Here is a 19,679-nt window from a genome sequence, read left to right on the forward strand (position 1 = left end):
AGGAAGACAGACACAGGGTGACCGTCTGAGAGAATTTTCTGAAGCAAAGGAATGTTTTGCTCTGATCGCGTACAAGTATAACAGGAGAAAACTTGGGGAAGGTCTGAGGGTAAAGGGATGGGTTCAGGAAGAGACGTTATTTTGAAGTTCAAAATTATGGTTACTCAAGCTGTGATAGCCTCCCCTTCCTTTGCACAACAGAAAGAAGGCTCCAACCAAGGAAATACCCGGAGGGGAAAATGTCTAACTTCGTCAGCTAAGACCCAAAGCCGAAGACTGAGCCGGGCTGGGGTATGTCCGGCTGGCTCTCGACCTAGAGGAGTCCAGGCTCGCCCCCCTCGTCAGTTATTCTTGCTCCTCCAGCGCCCAGAGCCGCGGCGGAGCCCAGCCAGGGTGGGACTGGAGTCAGGGCTCCTCCCTGGGCGCTTGATTGGGTTGCTCCACTCCACTCCCCACGGCTCCTGGAGCTCCTCCTGCCGAGGCTGGGCTGTGGGGACGGAAGAGGACGGGATCGGAACCCAGAAACCAGGCTCCTCCGTGCCTGCGGATCCAGTGTGGCAGCCCGGACTGAGGCGGAGACAGCGGCATCATGTTGGGCATGATAAAGAACTCCTTGTTCGGGAGCGTGGAGACCTGGCCCTGGCAAGTCCTGAGCAAGGGGGGGAAGGTAGGAGCAGGGCTGCCAAGGAAAGGGAAGACAGGCTCCCTTTCCCTCCAATCAGAAGCTAGTGGTTGAATGAGGAAGCTGAGACTGACCCGCACAATTTGGCTGGAGGGACGGGGCGGGGTCCGGGACGGAGGGAGAGGGGACACTACGGAGCATCGTTTGGTCTTAGCGCCCTTAATATCCTCCATCTGGATTCTGGATTGAAGTGCATGGAGGGAAAGGAGCACAGCCTTTGCAAGGAAGGAGGACATTCATTTACATGTGGTTTTCCATTTGAATAGAGAGCACCCACTTGGTCAGCTGCCATGCCCCCGTTAACGCAGCCTTTGACGTTTAGTTGTGTACCCTTGCAGTGCACCAGCAGAGATGGATCGCTGTGGGGGCAAAGGACGTTTTCATCACAGTTCCCTGAACTTCTGTTTTGTTTGTCAGCTGTTGAAACAGGACCTAGAAATGCAAAGATGAAAAAGTGATGGACTCCTTACCCCTTACCACCTCCTTTGGAAGTTTTACATTAATAACGGGAGTTAGCATTCAAAGCTCTTTAGAGATAATATTCCGTTTGACTATCTTTTGATGGTCAGTCTGAGAGCTGTGTTATTGTTAATTATGTTTATATAATTATTATTCATATAATATATAATATAATACTATAATGTGATATATAACACAATTATAATTAGTATGATAACATCATTATACTATATAATTAATATTAAATTAATTGATTGATTAATATAAAATACGTAATATAATATATAATTAATATAATATATAAATTCAGAGAGCCACATTATTATTAATTATATTTATATAATTATTAACATAATATAAAAACACAATATATTAATATTATGCAATAAATTAATGCAATATAATTGATATATAATATAATAATTATTAATTTAATTAAATTAATTAGGGTTGAGTGACTAGGTACTATTATTAACTCTGTGTTATAGAGGGGGAAACTTGAGTCAGAGAAAACAAGGAACTTTTCCAGGATCACACAGCTAACTAAATGCCAGAGGCAAGATTTAAACTCAGGACTGTCCTGACTCCTGTTCTAGTGACTTATCCACTGAAGCACAGAATTGACTCTTTAAAAAAAAAATAGTAAAATCCAAGGTAGAAGGTGATAGATTATCTTAGAATATTGAAGGAAGAGCTGAAAGGATTGGAGGATCCTCTTAGAGGAGCTGGATCAGGAAGAAAAGAAGGATTTTAACCAACCTGCATTGAGACTATACTAAAAATGTGCTTGTTGACTGACTGATAGGCAGGGAGTTCTAGAATGAGTCATTCTCTGTCGTTGTGTGAACAAGTGTAGAAAAACCAGGAGGGGACCAGAGCAGCTGCAGAAATGAAAACAGAATGCATAGAGGAGAACAGTGGCACATGACAGAGCAGTAGCTTGGAGCAGATTGTGGAGGGCCTTCTTTAGAGTCTGTCAGTGAGTCAGTACACATCTATTAAGCACCTATTATGTGTCAGATCCACTAAGCTCTGAGAATACAAGGAAAAGCAAAACACAAGCCTTGCGTTGGGGGAGGCAACATACAAACAAGCATGTACAAACAAGCTAAAGAATAATAAAAATAATAGCTGATACACACATGTAGTACGCGCCATTTACTGTGTACCAGGCACTGTGCTAAGCTCTTTACAATTACTGTCTCTTTAATCTTCACAAAAGCCCTGAGAGGTGCTATAATATCCCTATTTATAGATGAGGAAACTGAGTCAGAGATAAAGTGACTTGCCCAGGATCACACAGCTAGAAAGTGTCCAGGGTCAGATTTGAACTCAGGTCTTCCTAACTCCAAGCCTGGTACTCTCTCCACAAAAGGAAAGAGGTAGGTGGCTAAGAAGTTTGTAATTAATCCTATAGGTAATAGGGCACTGCGTAATGTTTTTTCAGAAGGGCCAGGCTTGTGCCTTTGAAGATTGTTGTGGCAACCTTGTGACATGGAGAGGAAAGACTAGGGGTAAATAGGACAGTGGGGAGGCTGTTACAATAGTCCAGGACGAAGGTTTTATTGGACATACACTAGGTTTAGCAGTGTAAGAGGAGGGGATAGATTCAAGAGATATTATTGAGGTAGCATTGACAGGACTGGGCATTGGACTGGATGTGTGGGATGACATACTAGAAAGTTCAAAATGATTTTGAGGCTTCAAGCCTAGACAACTGGGAAGATGGTGGTGCCATCGATAGAAAAAGCCAAATTGGGCATTATCCATATACTAACTTTTTGTTGATGACATTCAGAGTCAAAAGGTTCTTTTGCATGCAAGCTGGGGCTTTTCCAGACCCTACTCTGTATAGTAATAGCAATCGTGGGTCATTTTTTATTAATAGCAATCACCAATGTAGCTCCACTATCGTACATGTACCAGTAAGGTAGTATCACTAGAAATATGCTTAGTAATAAGCATTACTTGGCCAACTAACCAGGGGTGGGGAAACCTGTGGCCTCGAGGCCACATATGACTTTCTAAGTCCTCAAGTGCAGCCCTTTAAATAAATCTAAACTTCACAGAACAAATTCCCTTAATAAAAGAATTTGTTCTGTAAAACTTGGACTCAGTCAAAAGGCTATACCCAAGGACCTAGAAAGCATTTGAGGCCTGGAGGCCCTGATCCAACCCCTATCTCTTAACTCTTCCATCTGGATCAGTATTTTATTTTTTCTTGCCTTTCACTCCTTTTTTTGACAACTGTGCATATGAAAGAGTTCCAGTGACTTTTCTACCTTTCTCTAGTTCTAAAAACTTCAGCAGAGTAAGAAGCAGCTGTTCTGGAGTAGAGATTTTTGATCCTTGGTCGTCTCATGTAAGATACTTGTCTGTGTGCCCTGGACACTGAACTAATTCAGAGTAATACAAGAGCCACACATGGCTAGGCTTGGGATTTTCTACCCAAATTATATATCACATCATAGAAAAGTGATAGCTTTGTATAGTGGTTAAGGGCACTAGACAGTGTCAACAGACAGAGGTTAGACTCCTAACTTTCTTTGCCTAAGAGTATGACTGGGCAAGTCCCAGAGGCACAGTCATCTTCCTCTATGAAAAGGGGATAATAAGACCATTAATTACTTTAAAAAGTAGTTGTAAGGAAAGTTTTGTAAACTGGAAAGTAGAAAGTGACAATTAAAGCTACTACCTTTGAAAGGATCTAGGCAAGAAACCAAGAGGCCTTTCCCTATTCCCCTTAAGCCTATCCTTATATTTCTTTCCCAGTGTATCATAAACTTAAGTCCTCCCTGCTCTGCCTCTGTCTTAGAGTCAGATGTTAAGGACTGATTCTGTGTTGCTAGTGGCCTTATCAGCAGATATATGTTTCACCCTAGGCAATTCGTGGACTGTGCCCAGAGTCCCGTGTTAGTCTTGAGTAACTGGATATGCAGTATGGTTCAGTATCAAGAACACAGCATCTGACATCAGAAGAGTCAAGTGTTGGCATTTTTCCTTCCTAGCTAGTACTCACTAGTTCATTGCAATTACTAGCAATGACTTCAGAAGCACAGAATGTTAGTTACATAGAATTTACTTCTACTTGGCCAAGAATCTCGCCCCCCCCCCCCAATATCCCTAACAATTTATCCAACCTCTGAATAAAAAACCTACTACTGTGAGGGAGAACCCACCCCTTATATATATATATATATATATATACATATATATATATATATGTATATATATATATGTATATATATATGTACATATATATATATATTATGTAAAGAAAGTTATCACCCACGCATACCCCATCAAAAAAAGAAACCACTTCCCCAAGCTAAGTATCATAAACTTCCTTAGGCAGCTAGGTGATACAGTGAATATAGTGCTGGGCCTGGAATCAAGAGGACCTGAGTTAAAATCCAACCTCAGATACTTGTATGTAACCTTGGTCAAATCACTTAACCTCTGTCTGCCTCAGTTTCCTCAATTCTAAAATGGTGGCTTCTTAGACCTTTTCTAGCTGTAGCTCCATATCTGCTATGATTAGCTGAAAACTAGAAAAGATAACGTTGTGAAGGTCATGAACCACTATGGCTTTCTCTAGAACAGGTCATATCAAAATACATTCATTTCTATTTTTTAAAACTAGGTTACATTAGCAGAATTCTACAGATATAGTTAACCTAGATTTTGGCAAAGCAATTGATAAAAATCTTTTTTTTGTGCATGTAGACAAGATGGAAAGATGTGAACTAGGTAAGGATTCAGTTAAGTGGACTTGAAACTAGCTAGGTGGCCAGAGTAATTCATGATTCAACGTCAACTTGGAAGGAGATCCCTAGGGGAACGTACCAGGTTTCTGGGCTTGGCCTTGTGCTCTTTAACATTTTTTATCACTGGCTTAGTTAAAGGCATAAGTTACATATTAATCAAAATTGCAAATTACATAAAACTGGTAAAAACAACTAACACAGGTGACAGAATAATGATCCCCAAAGTTCAGGATGAATCACATAAGATGTCAAAATGTATCTTCTTGTTGTTCAGTCGTTTTTAAGTCATATCCAACTCTTCATGACCCCATTTGGGGTTTTCTGGGCACAGATACTGCAGTGGTTTGCCATTTCTTTCTCCAGCTCATTTGACAGATGAGGAAATAGAAGCAAACAGGGTTAAGTGACTTACCCAGGTTCACACAGATAGCAAGTGTCTGAGGCCAGATTTGAACTCAGGAAGATGAGTCGTCCTGACTACCAGGCCTGGTGCTCTCTCCACTGTGCCACCTAGCTGCCCTGTCACGATAAATAAACAGCTTCGCTGGGGCAGAATGAGGAAGGCATGGTTAAACAGCTGTTTGTCTGAGAAAAGACTTGGGGTCTTAGCAGACTATAAGTGTACTATAAATCAGCGTGATATGCCAAAAACAAAAAAAAATGACTCATACTGCATTAAGAAAGGCAATGGAATCTAGGCCTAAGGAGATGATCAGCCTATCTGCTGCCTTGGTCAGATCCCAACTGAAGAACTGTTTTTATTTGGGATGCCATGTTGATAAGCTGAACATCCAGAAGGAGACAAGCCAAAAACCCACCATCATGTCACATAAGGATTGGTTGAATAATAGAAACTATCCATTCTATAGTGCTTTAGCATCTGCAAAGTGCTTTACAAAAATAATCTCATTTTATCCTCACAACAACCCTGGGAGGTAGGTGGTATCATTATCACTATTTTACAGATGGGGAAATTGAGGCAGACAGAGGTTCAGTGACATGCTAGTATCGGAGGCTGAATTTAACATCAACAACAACAATAGCAATAATTTTAGTTGGCTACATGCTGGGCACTGCGCTAGTTGCTTTACTGCTATGAACTCTTTATTCCGTCAGCAGCCCTAAGAGGTAGGTGCCACGTGCTGCCTCTTGGTCTTCACTATTTCCTTTCTAGTTTTTAACCAATCATAGCATGTATCATAGAGGTACATCTGGAAAGGATCTCAGAAGCCATCTGATCCATTTTACATTTGAAGAAACTGAGGCCCCAGAAAGTTAAGTATCTCCCCCAAAGTCGCACATGTGATGTGTCAGAGGAAGGATTAGAAGTGAGGTTCTCTGACTTTGGAGGCCATGGTTTTTCCATTGCCCTGTGCTGCATCCTAAGGATCCTAATTATTCCTTTAATAAGACCCTCTAGAATTTTGCTAGGAGGACATGCTATGAAGATGAGTCCTCTGGCCAATAGTTTGTTGACCACACTTTCTATCACTTTTTGAAAATGAGGATTTTTTTAACATATAATTGTGAAAAAAATTAAGAAATAAATAAAATAAGTAATAATAAATAGTGAAAACAATTAATTATTAAAAAGAAAATTAGGATATTTATTTATCTCAGATTCTGTAGAACTTCTCCTCTTCTCCCTACTTTTTCAGAGTTCTCTAACAGAAAGTAACTCAGCAATCAGTCACACCTGACAATTTCTTTCAGTTCTCTTGGCTCTAGTTTCTTTTCCCCCTTCAGATTGTGAGCTCCTTGAGGGCAGGGTCCAGTTTTGTTTGTTTTGTATTTCCAGTGCTTAGTGCAGTGTTTGGATAGTAGGCATGAATAAATGCTTGTTGACTTGACTTAATTTGACTTGCATAAACCCCATGCCTGGAATGTGTTCTTTTCACAATTCTTAAAATAGCTAGTTTTCTATAATAAGTTTAAACAACACCAAGAAGCCTTTCTTGATTCCCCCAGATGCTTTATCCTCCTGCACCTAAAAAAAATTAACTTGCATTTCTTTTGTATATATCTTGTATCTATTTATATGTATTTATCTTCATACTCCCTAGTAGAATGTAAGATCCTTGAGGACAGGAGCTGTTTCCTTCTCTTTGTATCTATAGCAACTAGCACAGAGTCTGAACTAGTAAACACTAAATAAATGTTTGTTGATGAGGTGATTAAATAATTACTAAGTCTTTTACCCACTGTGTAAAACGATTTAGCATTTCTTGATTATGTCTAATGAAAGGTAGGTAGAGAAGGAATTTCTCTCTTTTAATTTACTATTTTATTTAAATATAAAGGCTAAATATTTAGATAGAAGATAAGGAGAGAGAAGCACAGCAGTGACAGAACATGTTAGAACCAGACTTATTTATCTTTCCCTGGGGTCAGTGGCACCTAGTTCAGGTAGGAGACCTTCCTTGACCTTTGTGACATCAACCTCAAACAGGTAAGGTATGTCCTCTGATGGATCTCTGTCATCAATATCAAGCATTTATTAAGTATCTTCAATATGGCAGGAGCTACGTTAAGCACTAGGAGTGCAAAGACAAAAACAAAACATCCACTGCCTTCAAGGAGCTTACATTTTAATGCTGGAAACATATACGGATGTAGATACAAACCAGACATAGACAAATGAAATACAAGTTTGAGGAGAAGATTCTGGTAAAGAGGGGGAGGGAAGGAAAGAGGACACTAGGAAAAGCCTCCTATAGTAGGTAACACTTTAGCTGAGTCTTGAAGAAAATTAGGAATTACGGGAAATGGAAGTGTGGTAGGAGAGCATATGCCCAATACAAGGCATGGAGATGAGAGATGGAGCATTGAGTGTAGAGTAACAAGTAGACTGGTATAACTGAATTGTAGAGTGGAGAGAAGAGCAATATCTAAATAGACTGGAAAGGTAGGAAAGAGCCTTTACTAAATAAAGAAGTTTACATTTGATCTTGGAGGGAGTTATAGGAGTTTATTGGTGAGGAAGAAGAAGGTTGACATAGTGAAACCTGAGCTTTTGGAAAATAGCTTTGCTTGTTGTGTGGATGGTAGATTGGAGCTGGGAGAGATTTGGGGGAGGCTGTACTAGGATGAGAGCCTGTACTAGGGTGGTAGCTATGTGAATGGAACAAGAGGACATATCAGAAAGGTAATATGGAGATAAAAATGAATGGATTTGACAAATGAGTGTATACATGTTGTGAATAAGAGTGACACTGAGGTTGTGAGCCTGGGTACTGGAAGAATGTCAGTGCTCTCACCAGTGATAATGAAGTTCACAAGAAGGGCCAATCTGAGGAGGGAAGTGGGGGGAAGGGAGGTAAGAAGTTCTCCTTTGGACTTGTTAGGTTTGAGTTGCCTTACAGAACAACAGATTTAGAAATGTCTAACCCAGTAGGACAAGCCAACTGGAAACTAACACCTCAACTCAATGGAACTGGAAAGGGCTTGGAATCTGACCTGTCAATTTTTCTGGCACCCGAGAGCAGTCTGTATTGCTCCTTGGGTCTGAAGGGTGAGAAAAAAAAAATCTAAGAATGAGAATCCTCAATGATCTCATACTTTTATCCTCTTCAGTTTCCACAATTGTTTGGGTCATTTAATTACATAACACTCTGGGTCTTGGGCACAAAAGAAGTAAATAGAGTTACGGCACGCTTTGGTTTTGGAGTTCTGACAAATCTAGAAATGTCAATAATGTATATGATATTGATATATGATACATAATACATATTATACATATGCACAATATATTGTAGCCTTGTAGGATTTTTGTAACTTTTTTGTATTATTCTATCATAATAAATCTTATTAAAATACACAAAAAAGAAATGTCTAAATTTTTAATAGTTTGTGATATAGGACTGGAGGTCAGAGAGACAAGAACTGGACATAGAGATTTGAGAGTTATCTGAATAGAAGTGATAAAGCCAAGGAAGTTGATGAGATCACAACATGAGAGAGTATAGAAAGAGAATAGGCCAGCACCTTGAGGAACATCCCACAGTAAATGGGTGTTCTATGGATGATGATTCAGTAAAGGAGAATGAGGAGTGATCAGATGACTTAGAAGAAAATCAAGAGAGAGAGAGAACAATGTCATGAAAACCCTGAGAAGAGAGAATGGGGGTGATCAACAGGGTCAAATGCTAGAAAGAGGTTGAGAAAGATGGGGATTTAGAAAAAGATTAGATTTAGTAATTGAGGTCATTAATGACTTTGGAGAGAGGAATTTCAACTGAGGTGGGAAGCTAGATTTTAGAAGGTTAAGAAGAAAGTAAAAGAAAGTAGAGGCATGAAATGTCAATGACTTTCTCAAGATATTTTACTAGTAAGGTGTTTTGTTTTTGTTTTTGTAAGGATAGAAAAGACTTGTTTCTTACAGGCAACAGGAAAGAAGCCACTTGATAGGGATAGATTGAAATTAGAGAGAAGGGGAAAATGTTCAGGGTGGTCTTCTAGAGAAGGCAGGGAAAAGATAAGATCAAAGGTACATGTGAGCCCTGGTGAGAAATAGATCCATCTCTTCAACAGGAAGAAGGAAATAATGAGAGGTGAAGTCAATGAGTGGTAAAATGAGAAGGAGGGAAAAAGGAATAGTAAGTGACTTTGATTTTCTCCATAAAGTATGAGATAAGAGCCTCAGCTTAGAGGGTGGAAGGAATGAATGCTTGTAAGCGGTCTGGAGCAATGGTTTTGGCAATGGTATGGTGAGGATGAAGAACAGACTTAGGAGGAATAAGTCATAAGAAAAGAAGGAATATAGATTATTACAATGTAAATTTGTCCTGGCCTAATTGCCGTGGGCTGCCCGGGTCATTTTACCTATCTTCAGGTCTTCGGTGGCCAGCCAGATAAACGTATCAAGAGAAGAGACTTCCAGGGTTAAACAGAAGTTGTAGGCTTTATTCAGGATCTTAGTTACATGTCAGCATGCAGGGCAAGTTCTTCCCGAGGAGAAAGGAACCCCAACCCCAGGCTTTCCTGTCCGCATTTAAGCTCTCCCCGCTGCATAGTTTGCTCGTGGATACTGTCCACGCTCTAAGCCCCTTAGCTAATTAACAAAAAGGTGTGCTCAGACCACGGACCAATCTCAAGGGTGGGATGCTCTCCCCAGCAAGTTTCCACTGAGAAGAGGTGGAAAAACAAGAAAGCTCGAGTCTCACACCTCAATTCCCAGCTGTTCCCTGGGGGGCCTCATGAGAGCTCACTATCAAGAAGCCCTCACTTTTACCTGCCTGAGACTGTTCATGTGAGAACTGAGCTTACACCCCAACATAAATTATTATTAGATAAAGGAAGTTCAGAATTCTTGATTATGGAAATGGAATACTTATGGGTAAGATAAAAATGTGACCATCCCTATGTTTAGCTGAGGTGGAGTGGAGGAATAAGCTATGACAGTTGAATAGATAGATTGAGGAAGTGAGAGAAATGTCAACATATATGTTGATGTTCTCAGTATCAGGACAGGAATGAAGATAGAGAGAAAAACTGTGAGCCAGCTTTTTAACTTAGTGAAAAAAGAGGAAGCACATTCTGGTAGTCATTAGATGGCAACCACAATGATCTGGGTTGGGTGATAAATTTAGGTAGACTGAATCTCAAAAGAGGAGAGGTTACCAAGTAATGGTAGTAGAGGGAGATTTTGAAAGTGGCAATGGTGAACAAGGAGTATTCCAGTTCCTCTTCCAGGACCATTAATTTGGGGAGGATGGGGAGACACTAGAGAAGGTACAACCAACATTGGAAAAGATGACCAGGAATACAGTGGCACTCTTTAATTCTCATCAAATCCATCATATGTTAACTGGTTTAAGCTTTCTTGGCCTTATTTCTCATTTTACCTACCACCACTATCTCAGGACAATGAGTTTCATTAATGTTATATTTACTCTTCAATGTGATTTGTGTATAGATCTGGCTCAGGTTTGCCTCTTTTTTGCTAAAAACAGAGTTCTTCTAAGAACTTTACCTTCCATGCTGGACCCTTTCTGTCTATCTGTCTCTCTGTTTGTCTTCTTCTTCTCCTTCTTATTCTTCATCTTCTTCTTCTTCTTTTTCCTCTTCTTCTCCTTCTCCTCCTTCTCCTTCTTCTTCTTCTTTTCCTTCTCCTTCTTCTTCTTCCTCTTCTCCTTCTTCTTCTTCTACTTCTTTTTCTCCTTTTTTCTTCCTCTTTCTCCTCCTTCTCCACTTTCTCGTCCTCCTCCTCCTTCTTCTTTTCTGATTCTGGTGAAGGTTTATTTCTGAAGAAATTAGCATGGTCTTTTTGGAGTATTTCTTGTAGGTAAAGCCTTGTACTGGTCATGGAGTTTTCAAAGAAATATGAGATGTTATTTCATAGGTTTCAGAATTAGAAAGGACTTAGAAATCATTCACTATAACTGGATAACACAGCTAGGTGGTACAACAGGCAGAGCCCTAGGCCTAGAGTCAGGAAGACCTGAGTTACCCTATTTGCCTCAATTTCCTTAGCCATAAAATGAGGATAATGATAGCATCTATCTCCCAGGGTTCTTGTGAGGATCAAATGAGATAATATTTGTAAAGTGCTTAGCATAGTGCTGGCACGTGGTAGAACTATAGAAATGCTAGACATTATTATTTATTAATTATTATCCTTGTGGTAGTTATCTGCCCATCTCCAGGACATTTGCTCTCCTTTCTCAGGAAATTCAGTTTCTAGTTCATTGGTGCTGTAGAGATGCCATGTAGAATGTAGAAAATTTGTCATTGTTGTTATTATACATGCCAGTGTTATTATTATTAATATAACTTCCCTCTCTTTAAAGATTAGAAAACTGAAGTCCAGAGAGTTTAAATGATTTCCCTTAGGGAATACAGATAAAAGTAAAAGATCTGGGATTCAAACCCAGTTCTGCTGCTTCTAACTACATTCCACTCTCTATATATCATGGAAGTCTCTTAAAGGAGTGTAAGTTAACTGTTAAAAAGTACTTGTTAAGGCTTAAATATCTGAAAAGTTAAATAACAGTACCAGACAATTATATGAGGGATGTTACAAAGGAGTATATGACTGATACATATGTAGTATGAATAATATTATGAGTTCAAAAACAGGGAAAGGTTGCTGTAGTTTGGAAAGCTACTTGGAGGAAGCAAAATGTTTTAGAACTTAAAGGATGGTAATACTTTGGTAGGTGAAGTACGATGAGGAGGGTGTCCCAGCTCAAGTGAATCAGTGGATCAAGAATAGGTGATAGGATTTAATTGATTCAGGGGGAACTCCTCTATGAGAGAAAAAATTCACTTTACCAATGCAAGTTGACTCTAAAACTTCTAGCATTACAGGAGCAGTTCTCAAAGTATAATGCAGTCCCAAAGCCCCTTTCACAAGGGCTCCATGAAGTCAAAACTATTTTTATAACAATACTAAATTGTTTTAACGTGAAACATATTAAATATCAATAGATATAATGCATATAAATGAAAGTTCTTGGGGGAGGGTACCTCAACAATTTGTGTGTGAGTGTGTAAATTTTTTATTCATTTGAAACTTAAATGCAAAAAGAGAAAAGAAAAAACAAACATTTCCATGTACACGGGAGAACATAAGAGAGGATTCTCAATAATTTTTAAGAATACAAATGGGCCATGAGGCCAGAGAGTTTGAGAATCACTATATTAGAAAATGGCTTAGAGAAGAGGCCAGTAAAAATTTTCTGTAAAGGGTCAGATCATAAATATTTTAGGTTTTGTGAGCCAAGAGGCAAAGTCAAGGATATTATGTAAGTACTTATATAACGAGAGAGAAAAAAAGCAATTCTGCAATTTTTTATTGATGAAATTCAAGATGTAATAACGAGTACTTTTTTTTGTTAACACAGGTCTTTGGAGTTCTTTTTAGGGGGATAATGTTGTTTAATTGGGATCCAAAGTTAATGTTCCCTACTAATAAAAATTGATTGTAAATGTGCACTCATTAGTTTTGATTTACAAATTCATTTTTGAAAATGTCTTTTCTGGTAACAATCCACCAGCATATAATTTTAATTTTGCATTCATCGAATTCTGTTAGATTCTTCTCATAGCATGACATTACAATACAGATTAATCACTTCCAATTGAAGATTAGGTAGAAATTCCTCAACTGCCCAAGCTTAATGGATTTTAAAATACGGAAATTTCTTTTCTTCATGTATCAAGGTATAAATAATGCCATTAGAACTGTAGTATGGGTTCAGAAAGTATATCCACTGCAAATTTGTGTGGGAATGAAGATCTCTCTTCTTATTTTAACTTTTCACAGCACAGGAAATGTATAAAGTAGCTTGATATTATCCAGGATTTAAACATTGATTGTCAAATTGACTTTGCTACTGCCTAAGTTTTGTATTTAAGCACTGTTTTTCCTTATCAGTTTTAGCTAATTTCATTAAGAAACATTGTCCAATTCAAACTTCTAAAACCATCTGGTGTTTGATAATAATGATTGCAAGAGATGCTTCTCATTCAGAAAAATTTAAATCTCAGCCTTGAGCTCAGAAAATCATAATAAGACTTTTTTTTCCTCTCTTTTCCTTTCTTGTTTTGACATGATGGTTATGCAGTGGCAATAAGAAATAAATAAAGTTTTGCAGTGCAGTGATACACATGGCACTCAAAACGTGATTGAGTTATAACTGTATCACTATAGGTTGTTCTGTACCAAGCATGAGAGTGCCATGAATGGTCTCTTTCACAATATTCAACTACCTTTAAAGAACACAAACAGCCACAGATAATATGCGAATAGATAAGCATGGTTGTGTTCCACTAAATATTTAAAAATTTAAAAATCATTTAGACATCTTAAAATGTAAAGAACATTTTTCGCTATACAAAAACCAAGCAGTACTAGATTTGATTGCGAAGTCGTAGTGTGCATACATCCTTGACCTAGAGCACTCAAGAGGTTAAATGACTTTCTCAGAGTCATATAGCTAGTATGTATCAGAGACAGAACTTGAATTCAGGTCATCCTGGTTCAAAGGCCACCAATCCATTAGGCCATTCTGCCTTTGTGATGATCAAAAGTATATCAACTGCCCATAATTGTGGCCTATCACTGGAAATGGAGAAGAGTTTGGATTTATAGATTACGTGCTACTCTCATTCTAAGACTTCAGAGGCATTTGCCAGTAAATGATGACTCTTTAGTCATCCCCATGGGGCTTCTCACTAACGTTTTTCTCATTCCATCTGTCACTGCCCTAAACAGATTTGTGGCTCATATAGCTGGAACCTTATTTTGTCTGGCTAGATCACAGTTTGATACTTCTATTACTTAATTATGAAGTGTTTTGTCTCCCTAGGGAGAGTTGACTTATGAAGAAAGGACCTGTGAAGGTGGAAAGTTTGCTACTGTGGAAGTGACAGACAAGCCCTTTGATGAGGCCTTAAAGGAAGCAATGCCAAAAGTTTTGAAGTATGTTGGAGGCTCTAATGACAAAGGTAAGTGGCACAATAAGACCCAGATTTTCAGTGCTTTCACCTACCCATGAGATACATAGTTATTTCATTTCAGCAACAGCAATTGCTGTTGGGCAACTACTGAGAACCTGGTACAGGTGGCACATGGGGGCAAGTAAAAGAGGTGTTTTATTTGGAAGAGCATTGGCAAGGGTATAAAGCTCGCTTCAGTTTGATTCAACAAGTTATTGTCTTTGTTTTAATTTATTTTGTAGTTCCTTTATAGACAGATCAATTCACATGCTTTTTTTAACTTTCAACATCCACTTTTATAAGATTTTGAGTTCCAAATATTTTTCTCTCTCCCTCTCCTCCCTTCCTCCCTCCCCAAGATGGCAGCGATCTGATATAAGCTATACATGTACAATCATATTAAACATAATTCCACATGAGTTATGATTCAACAAGTTATTGTGAAGTAGCTATGATTACAAAGCACCTACCCTGTGCACTGTAGGAGATGTAGCTTAACTGAGACATAGTCTCTCCTCTAATGGATCTAGTAGGAGGGTAAAACTTGACAGTAAATAACACCAGTATCAGTGAGCAGTCGTTTATTAAGTGTGTGTGTGTGTGTGTGTGTGTGTGTTCATCCTTTGTTTCTGAAGAAGACCATGCCATCAGAGAAATGATGACATGACTTGCACTTGACATTGTTTTGAGTGAGGGAAGACTGTGCAGGTCACCAGCCTCACTTCTCCTCCTGAGGCATCTGGGTCCAGTGACCAGGATGACTGGAGATGACTCAGGATGAGGCAATTGGGCAATTGCCCAAGGTGACACAACTAGTGAGTGTCAAGTGTCTGAGGTGAGATTTGAAGTCAGATCCTCCTGAGTACTGCACTGGTGCTCTATCCACTGCACCACCTAGCTGCCTTCATTTATTAAATAACTGCCATGTGTTAGGTAGGCATTGTGCAAGGCCCTGGGGCTACAAAAACCATGGTCCCTCATCTCATAGAATTAATAGGGATGAGAAAACAAGGTTGAAGTTTGGGGATTATTTCCTCCATAGGAGTTGGTCAATTATATAACACAAGGCTATGGGAAGTGATAGTTTGGTGGGAGTTTGCTATCAATAGGGGTAGCAGAAGGTGACAGATCAGAACAATTAATATAGAATGTAAGGTAGATAGTGATCATTCCAATTCTCAAGACCATCTTTGTCATTTTGGGGATTGTATACTTTTACAGAATCATAGTCTCCAGAACTTCAGAGTTGGAAGGGACATTAGAAGCCAACTAATCCAATCCATGTTTGACCAGAATACCTCTAAAACATACCTGACAAGTGATATCCAACCTTTCCTCAAAAATCTTCTAGTGAGGGGAAACCCATTGCCTCACTACCAACCAACTGTTAGGAAGTTTTTTCTTGCATTAAGTCTAAAACTGCCTCTTTATCACTTCTACTGATATTACTTATGAAAAAAAAATGATTTTACTTCGAATACTTGAAGACAATATCATGTTCCCCCAAGTCCCCTCTTCTCTGGTCTGAACATCCTTGGTTCCTTCAGCTGTTTCTCAAATGAGTAAATGAACTAGTGAATGAAAAAAAAAGCCACTTACTAAGCAATTATTATGTGCTGAGCACTGTATTAAGTGTTGGAGATACAAATGTGAGAGCTAAGACAGTCCTTCTCTCAAGGGACTTATATTTCAACAGGAGAGTTGGGGTCAAGGAGGTTTGGAAAGTTACAGGGACAATGAGTAGAGCTATAGGGAAGTAGATTTTTAGGTCCTTTCCAGCAGCAGTGGAAGAGTAGATTTGGTTCTAGAACTAGAAAACAGAAGTCAGAGGGGAAACAGAGATGGTTGTTGAAAAGATGCCCTGAGAGTGAAGTGAAGGAAACATGGCAGGAGTCAGGCCTACAAGGAATGGGTGACTGAAGCAATCACAGTCAAGACAATGAAATCCTAGAGTGGGAAACTAGGGTTGAAAGAGCTAAATCTCCCAGGGTTCTCATGAGCATGGCTTCTGTTCATCATAGCAAGGCAGTCTCACATAATTTCTAGGTCTTTCAACATTCCATTAAACCTCCTCCGGTTACTATCCAGCTTCTCAGTGTCCTTTGTAATATGTTATTCTCAGAGCTGAACATACCACTCCAGATGTGATCTGACTAGAATAAGTAGTTTTGGTCACTATGTCTTTTTCGACACAGCCAAAGATTATGTTAATTATTTTTAGCACTAGATCATACTATGGACTCATGTTGACTTTCTAGTCTCCTAAATCCCCCAGTGTTTTCTTCGCAGACAAACTGCTGTCAAACCCCACCTAATACTTGCCAATTTGATTTTTGAACATAAATTATTTTATCCCTATTGAATTTCACTGGATTCAGTTTCAAGTTGTCTATATCCTGCCTCTGTCATCCAGCATGTTTATTGTCCCTCTTGGCTTTCAGAGATGAGAAACACAAAATCTTAAGCTTTTATCAAAGTCATGGACCATCAAGTTATTACCAATAGCTAAAGAAATAGTCAGAATTTCCTTTGTGTACATGTCAGTTTGTGATATGATCCAATATGGATTTTCCTTTGCAGGAAACCAGAAACTGGGAACATCAAAGAATATGAAGAAAGGGGAACCATTTTAATTTTTAGGTTGCTGCTGGAGATCTTACTAGCCTACTGTGGTTAAGAAATTACTTATAATTTCAGTGATATTTTCTAAAACCAAAGATTTTGAAGAATATATCAACCAATAAGAAGTTATAAAAATACTTTCCTCCACATAGTGAAACTATCTTGTAATGGGAGGTGTATTATACATCAAAGATCCAATAACTCTCCCTTATCTCCAGAACCTTGCGCAAGTTATTTAATGTCTCTGTCCTCATCTGTAAAATGGAGATAAGAATATTTGTTCCGAGCTCTGCATAAGATAATGGATTTGAAAGCATTTTCTAAACTGTCAAGTACTATGCAAACATAAGATATTATAGTTTGGATGCATAGTAAGCATTAAGTGAATATTTATTGGCTAAGATTGCACCATTTGTTGGTTATTGGGAGGATTTGGGGGAGGTAAAGATCTGTAGTTTTATCGGTCTATGTAACTGTACTGTTCTGGTATGGAAACACCCTTCACTGATGTGGTTTAGCTGCTTGTCTGTTGCTTATGTTCATAGAGAGTTACTTGTGGTACTGAGATAATAAGTACTCGCAGTCATACATCTTGGGTGTGTTTTAAGTAGCTATTCTTGTGCCAAGGTCATCTTTCTATCCACTGTTATTCTGCCTCTCGTTATTATGGTGCTGGACACATAGAAAATACTCTACAAATATACCATCCAATGTTATGTATAGATTTTCTACATAAAATATTCAACATCAATTCCATTACAAGAAAAGAGACCATGTTGGCATGACTTTAAGATTATTAGTTTATCAATATGCAGTTATTTCATAGACCAGTTTTTAATATTTAGTTTCAGCATGTGCCTGTTACTATAACTAACATCTGGCTTTGTGTCCATGTCTCCATGTTTTTCCATTTTTAGGAGTTGGGATGGGGATGACTGTTCCTGTATCCTTTGCTGTATTCCCCCATGAGGATGGCTCTCTACAGAAGAAAGTGAAAGTCTGGTTCCGGATTCCAAACCAGTTCCAAGCTGATACTCCTATTCCCAGTGACAAAAGCATCGAGTTGGAAGAGAGGGAAAGCATCACTGTCTATTCCACGTAAGAGAATGCTTTTCAGAGGAAAGAAGTAGAATTTAATTCCCAAAATGATGATATTTTTAATAATATTTTATTTTTTCCAGTTATATTTAAAAACAATTTTTAGCATTCATTTTCTAAAATTTGGAGTTCCAAATTCTTTCCCCTCCTTCATCTTCTCCCCCTCTCTAAGAGAGTAAACAATTTGATATAGGTTATACATGTGCAATCATGCTGAACATATTTCTATATTAGTCATGTTGTGAAAGAAAACATAAACCAAAAAAGAAAAAAATGTGAAAACAGTATGCTTTGGTATGCAGTTCTTTCCCTGGAAGTGGATAGCATTTTTTATCATCAGTCTTTTGGAATTGTCTTGGTCATTGTCTTGCTGAGAATAGCTAAGTCATTCACAATTATCATTGTACAGCATTACTGTTACTATGTACAATGTTTTTCTGGTTCTACTCACTTCACTTTGCATCAGTTCATATATTTTTCCAGGTTTTCTGAGAGCATCCTGCTCACTATTTCTTATAATATAATAGTACTCCATTACATTCACATACCACAACTTGCTCAGCCATTCCCCAACTGATGGACATCCCTTCGATTTCCAATTCTTTGCCTCCACAAAAAGAGTTGCTCTAAATAATTTTGTACAAATAGGTCCTTTTCTCTTTTTGAAAAAATCTCTATAGGATACAGACCCACTAGTAGTATTACTGGAGCAAAGGGTATGCAAAGTTTTATAGCCTTTTGGGCATAGTTCCAAATTGCTCTCCAGAATGGTTGTATCAGTTCACAACTCCACAAAGAGTGCATTAGTATCTCAATTTTCCCAAATCCCCTCTAACATTTATCATTTTTCTTTTCTGTCATAGTAACCAGTCTGATAGGTATGAAGTGATACCTCAGAGTTGTTTTAATTTTCATTTCTCTAATGAATAGTATTTTTCCATATGACTAAAGATAGCTTTGACTTCTTCATCTGAAAACTGTTCATATCTTTTGACCATTTATCAATTGGGGAATGACTTGTATTCTTGCAAATTTAACTCAGGTCTCTATATATTTGAGAAATGGGGTCTTCATCAGAGACACTTGCTGGAAAAAGTGTTTTCCTTATCTTTTGCTTTCCTTCTAATCTTGGTTACATTAGCTTTGTTCATGCAAAACTTTTAAAATTTGATATAGTCAAAATTATCTACTTTATATCTTGTTTGGTTATAAATTCTTCACTTCTCCATAGATGCAACTGGTGAACTATTCCAGGTTTTCCTAATTTATTTACGATATCACCCTTTATATCTAAATCATATACCTATGTTGACCTTGGTACAGGGTGTAAGGTGTTGGTCTATACCTAATTTTCACCAGTTTTCCTAGTAGTTTTTGCCAAATAGTGAGGTTTTATCCCAAAAACTTGGGTGTTTGCGTTATCAAACACTGGCTTACTATTGTCATTTACTATTGTGTATTGGGCACCTAATTTTTTTCCACTGATCCACCACTGTTTCTTAGTCAGTGCCAAATTATTTTGATGATTACTGCTTTATAATACAGTGTGAAAGAGGGTACAGCTAGGCCACTTTCCTTTGAAATTTTTTTCATTAATTCCCTGAATATTC

The 19,679-nt window shown here is 38.4% G+C and overlaps 1 protein-coding gene across 1 annotated transcript in view; it reads left to right on the forward strand.

Annotated features, from left to right (window-relative positions):
• Positions 1 to 418: 418 nt before the first annotated feature.
• Positions 419 to 19,679, forward strand: part of HEBP1 (heme binding protein 1) — a 37,659-nt gene continuing 18,398 nt past the window's right edge. Inside the window, exons 1-3 of the mRNA XM_072653896.1 lie at positions 419 to 667; positions 14,220 to 14,358; positions 17,889 to 18,069. Of these exons, the coding sequence (XP_072509997.1) occupies positions 590 to 667; positions 14,220 to 14,358; positions 17,889 to 18,069 (398 nt within the window). The 5' untranslated portion in view covers positions 419 to 589. The remainder of the gene's footprint in view (positions 668 to 14,219; positions 14,359 to 17,888; positions 18,070 to 19,679) is intronic.

Source organism: Notamacropus eugenii, chromosome 3 (genome assembly GCF_028372415.1).
Source record: "Notamacropus eugenii isolate mMacEug1 chromosome 3, mMacEug1.pri_v2, whole genome shotgun sequence".
NCBI lineage: Eukaryota > Metazoa > Chordata > Mammalia > Diprotodontia > Macropodidae > Notamacropus > Notamacropus eugenii.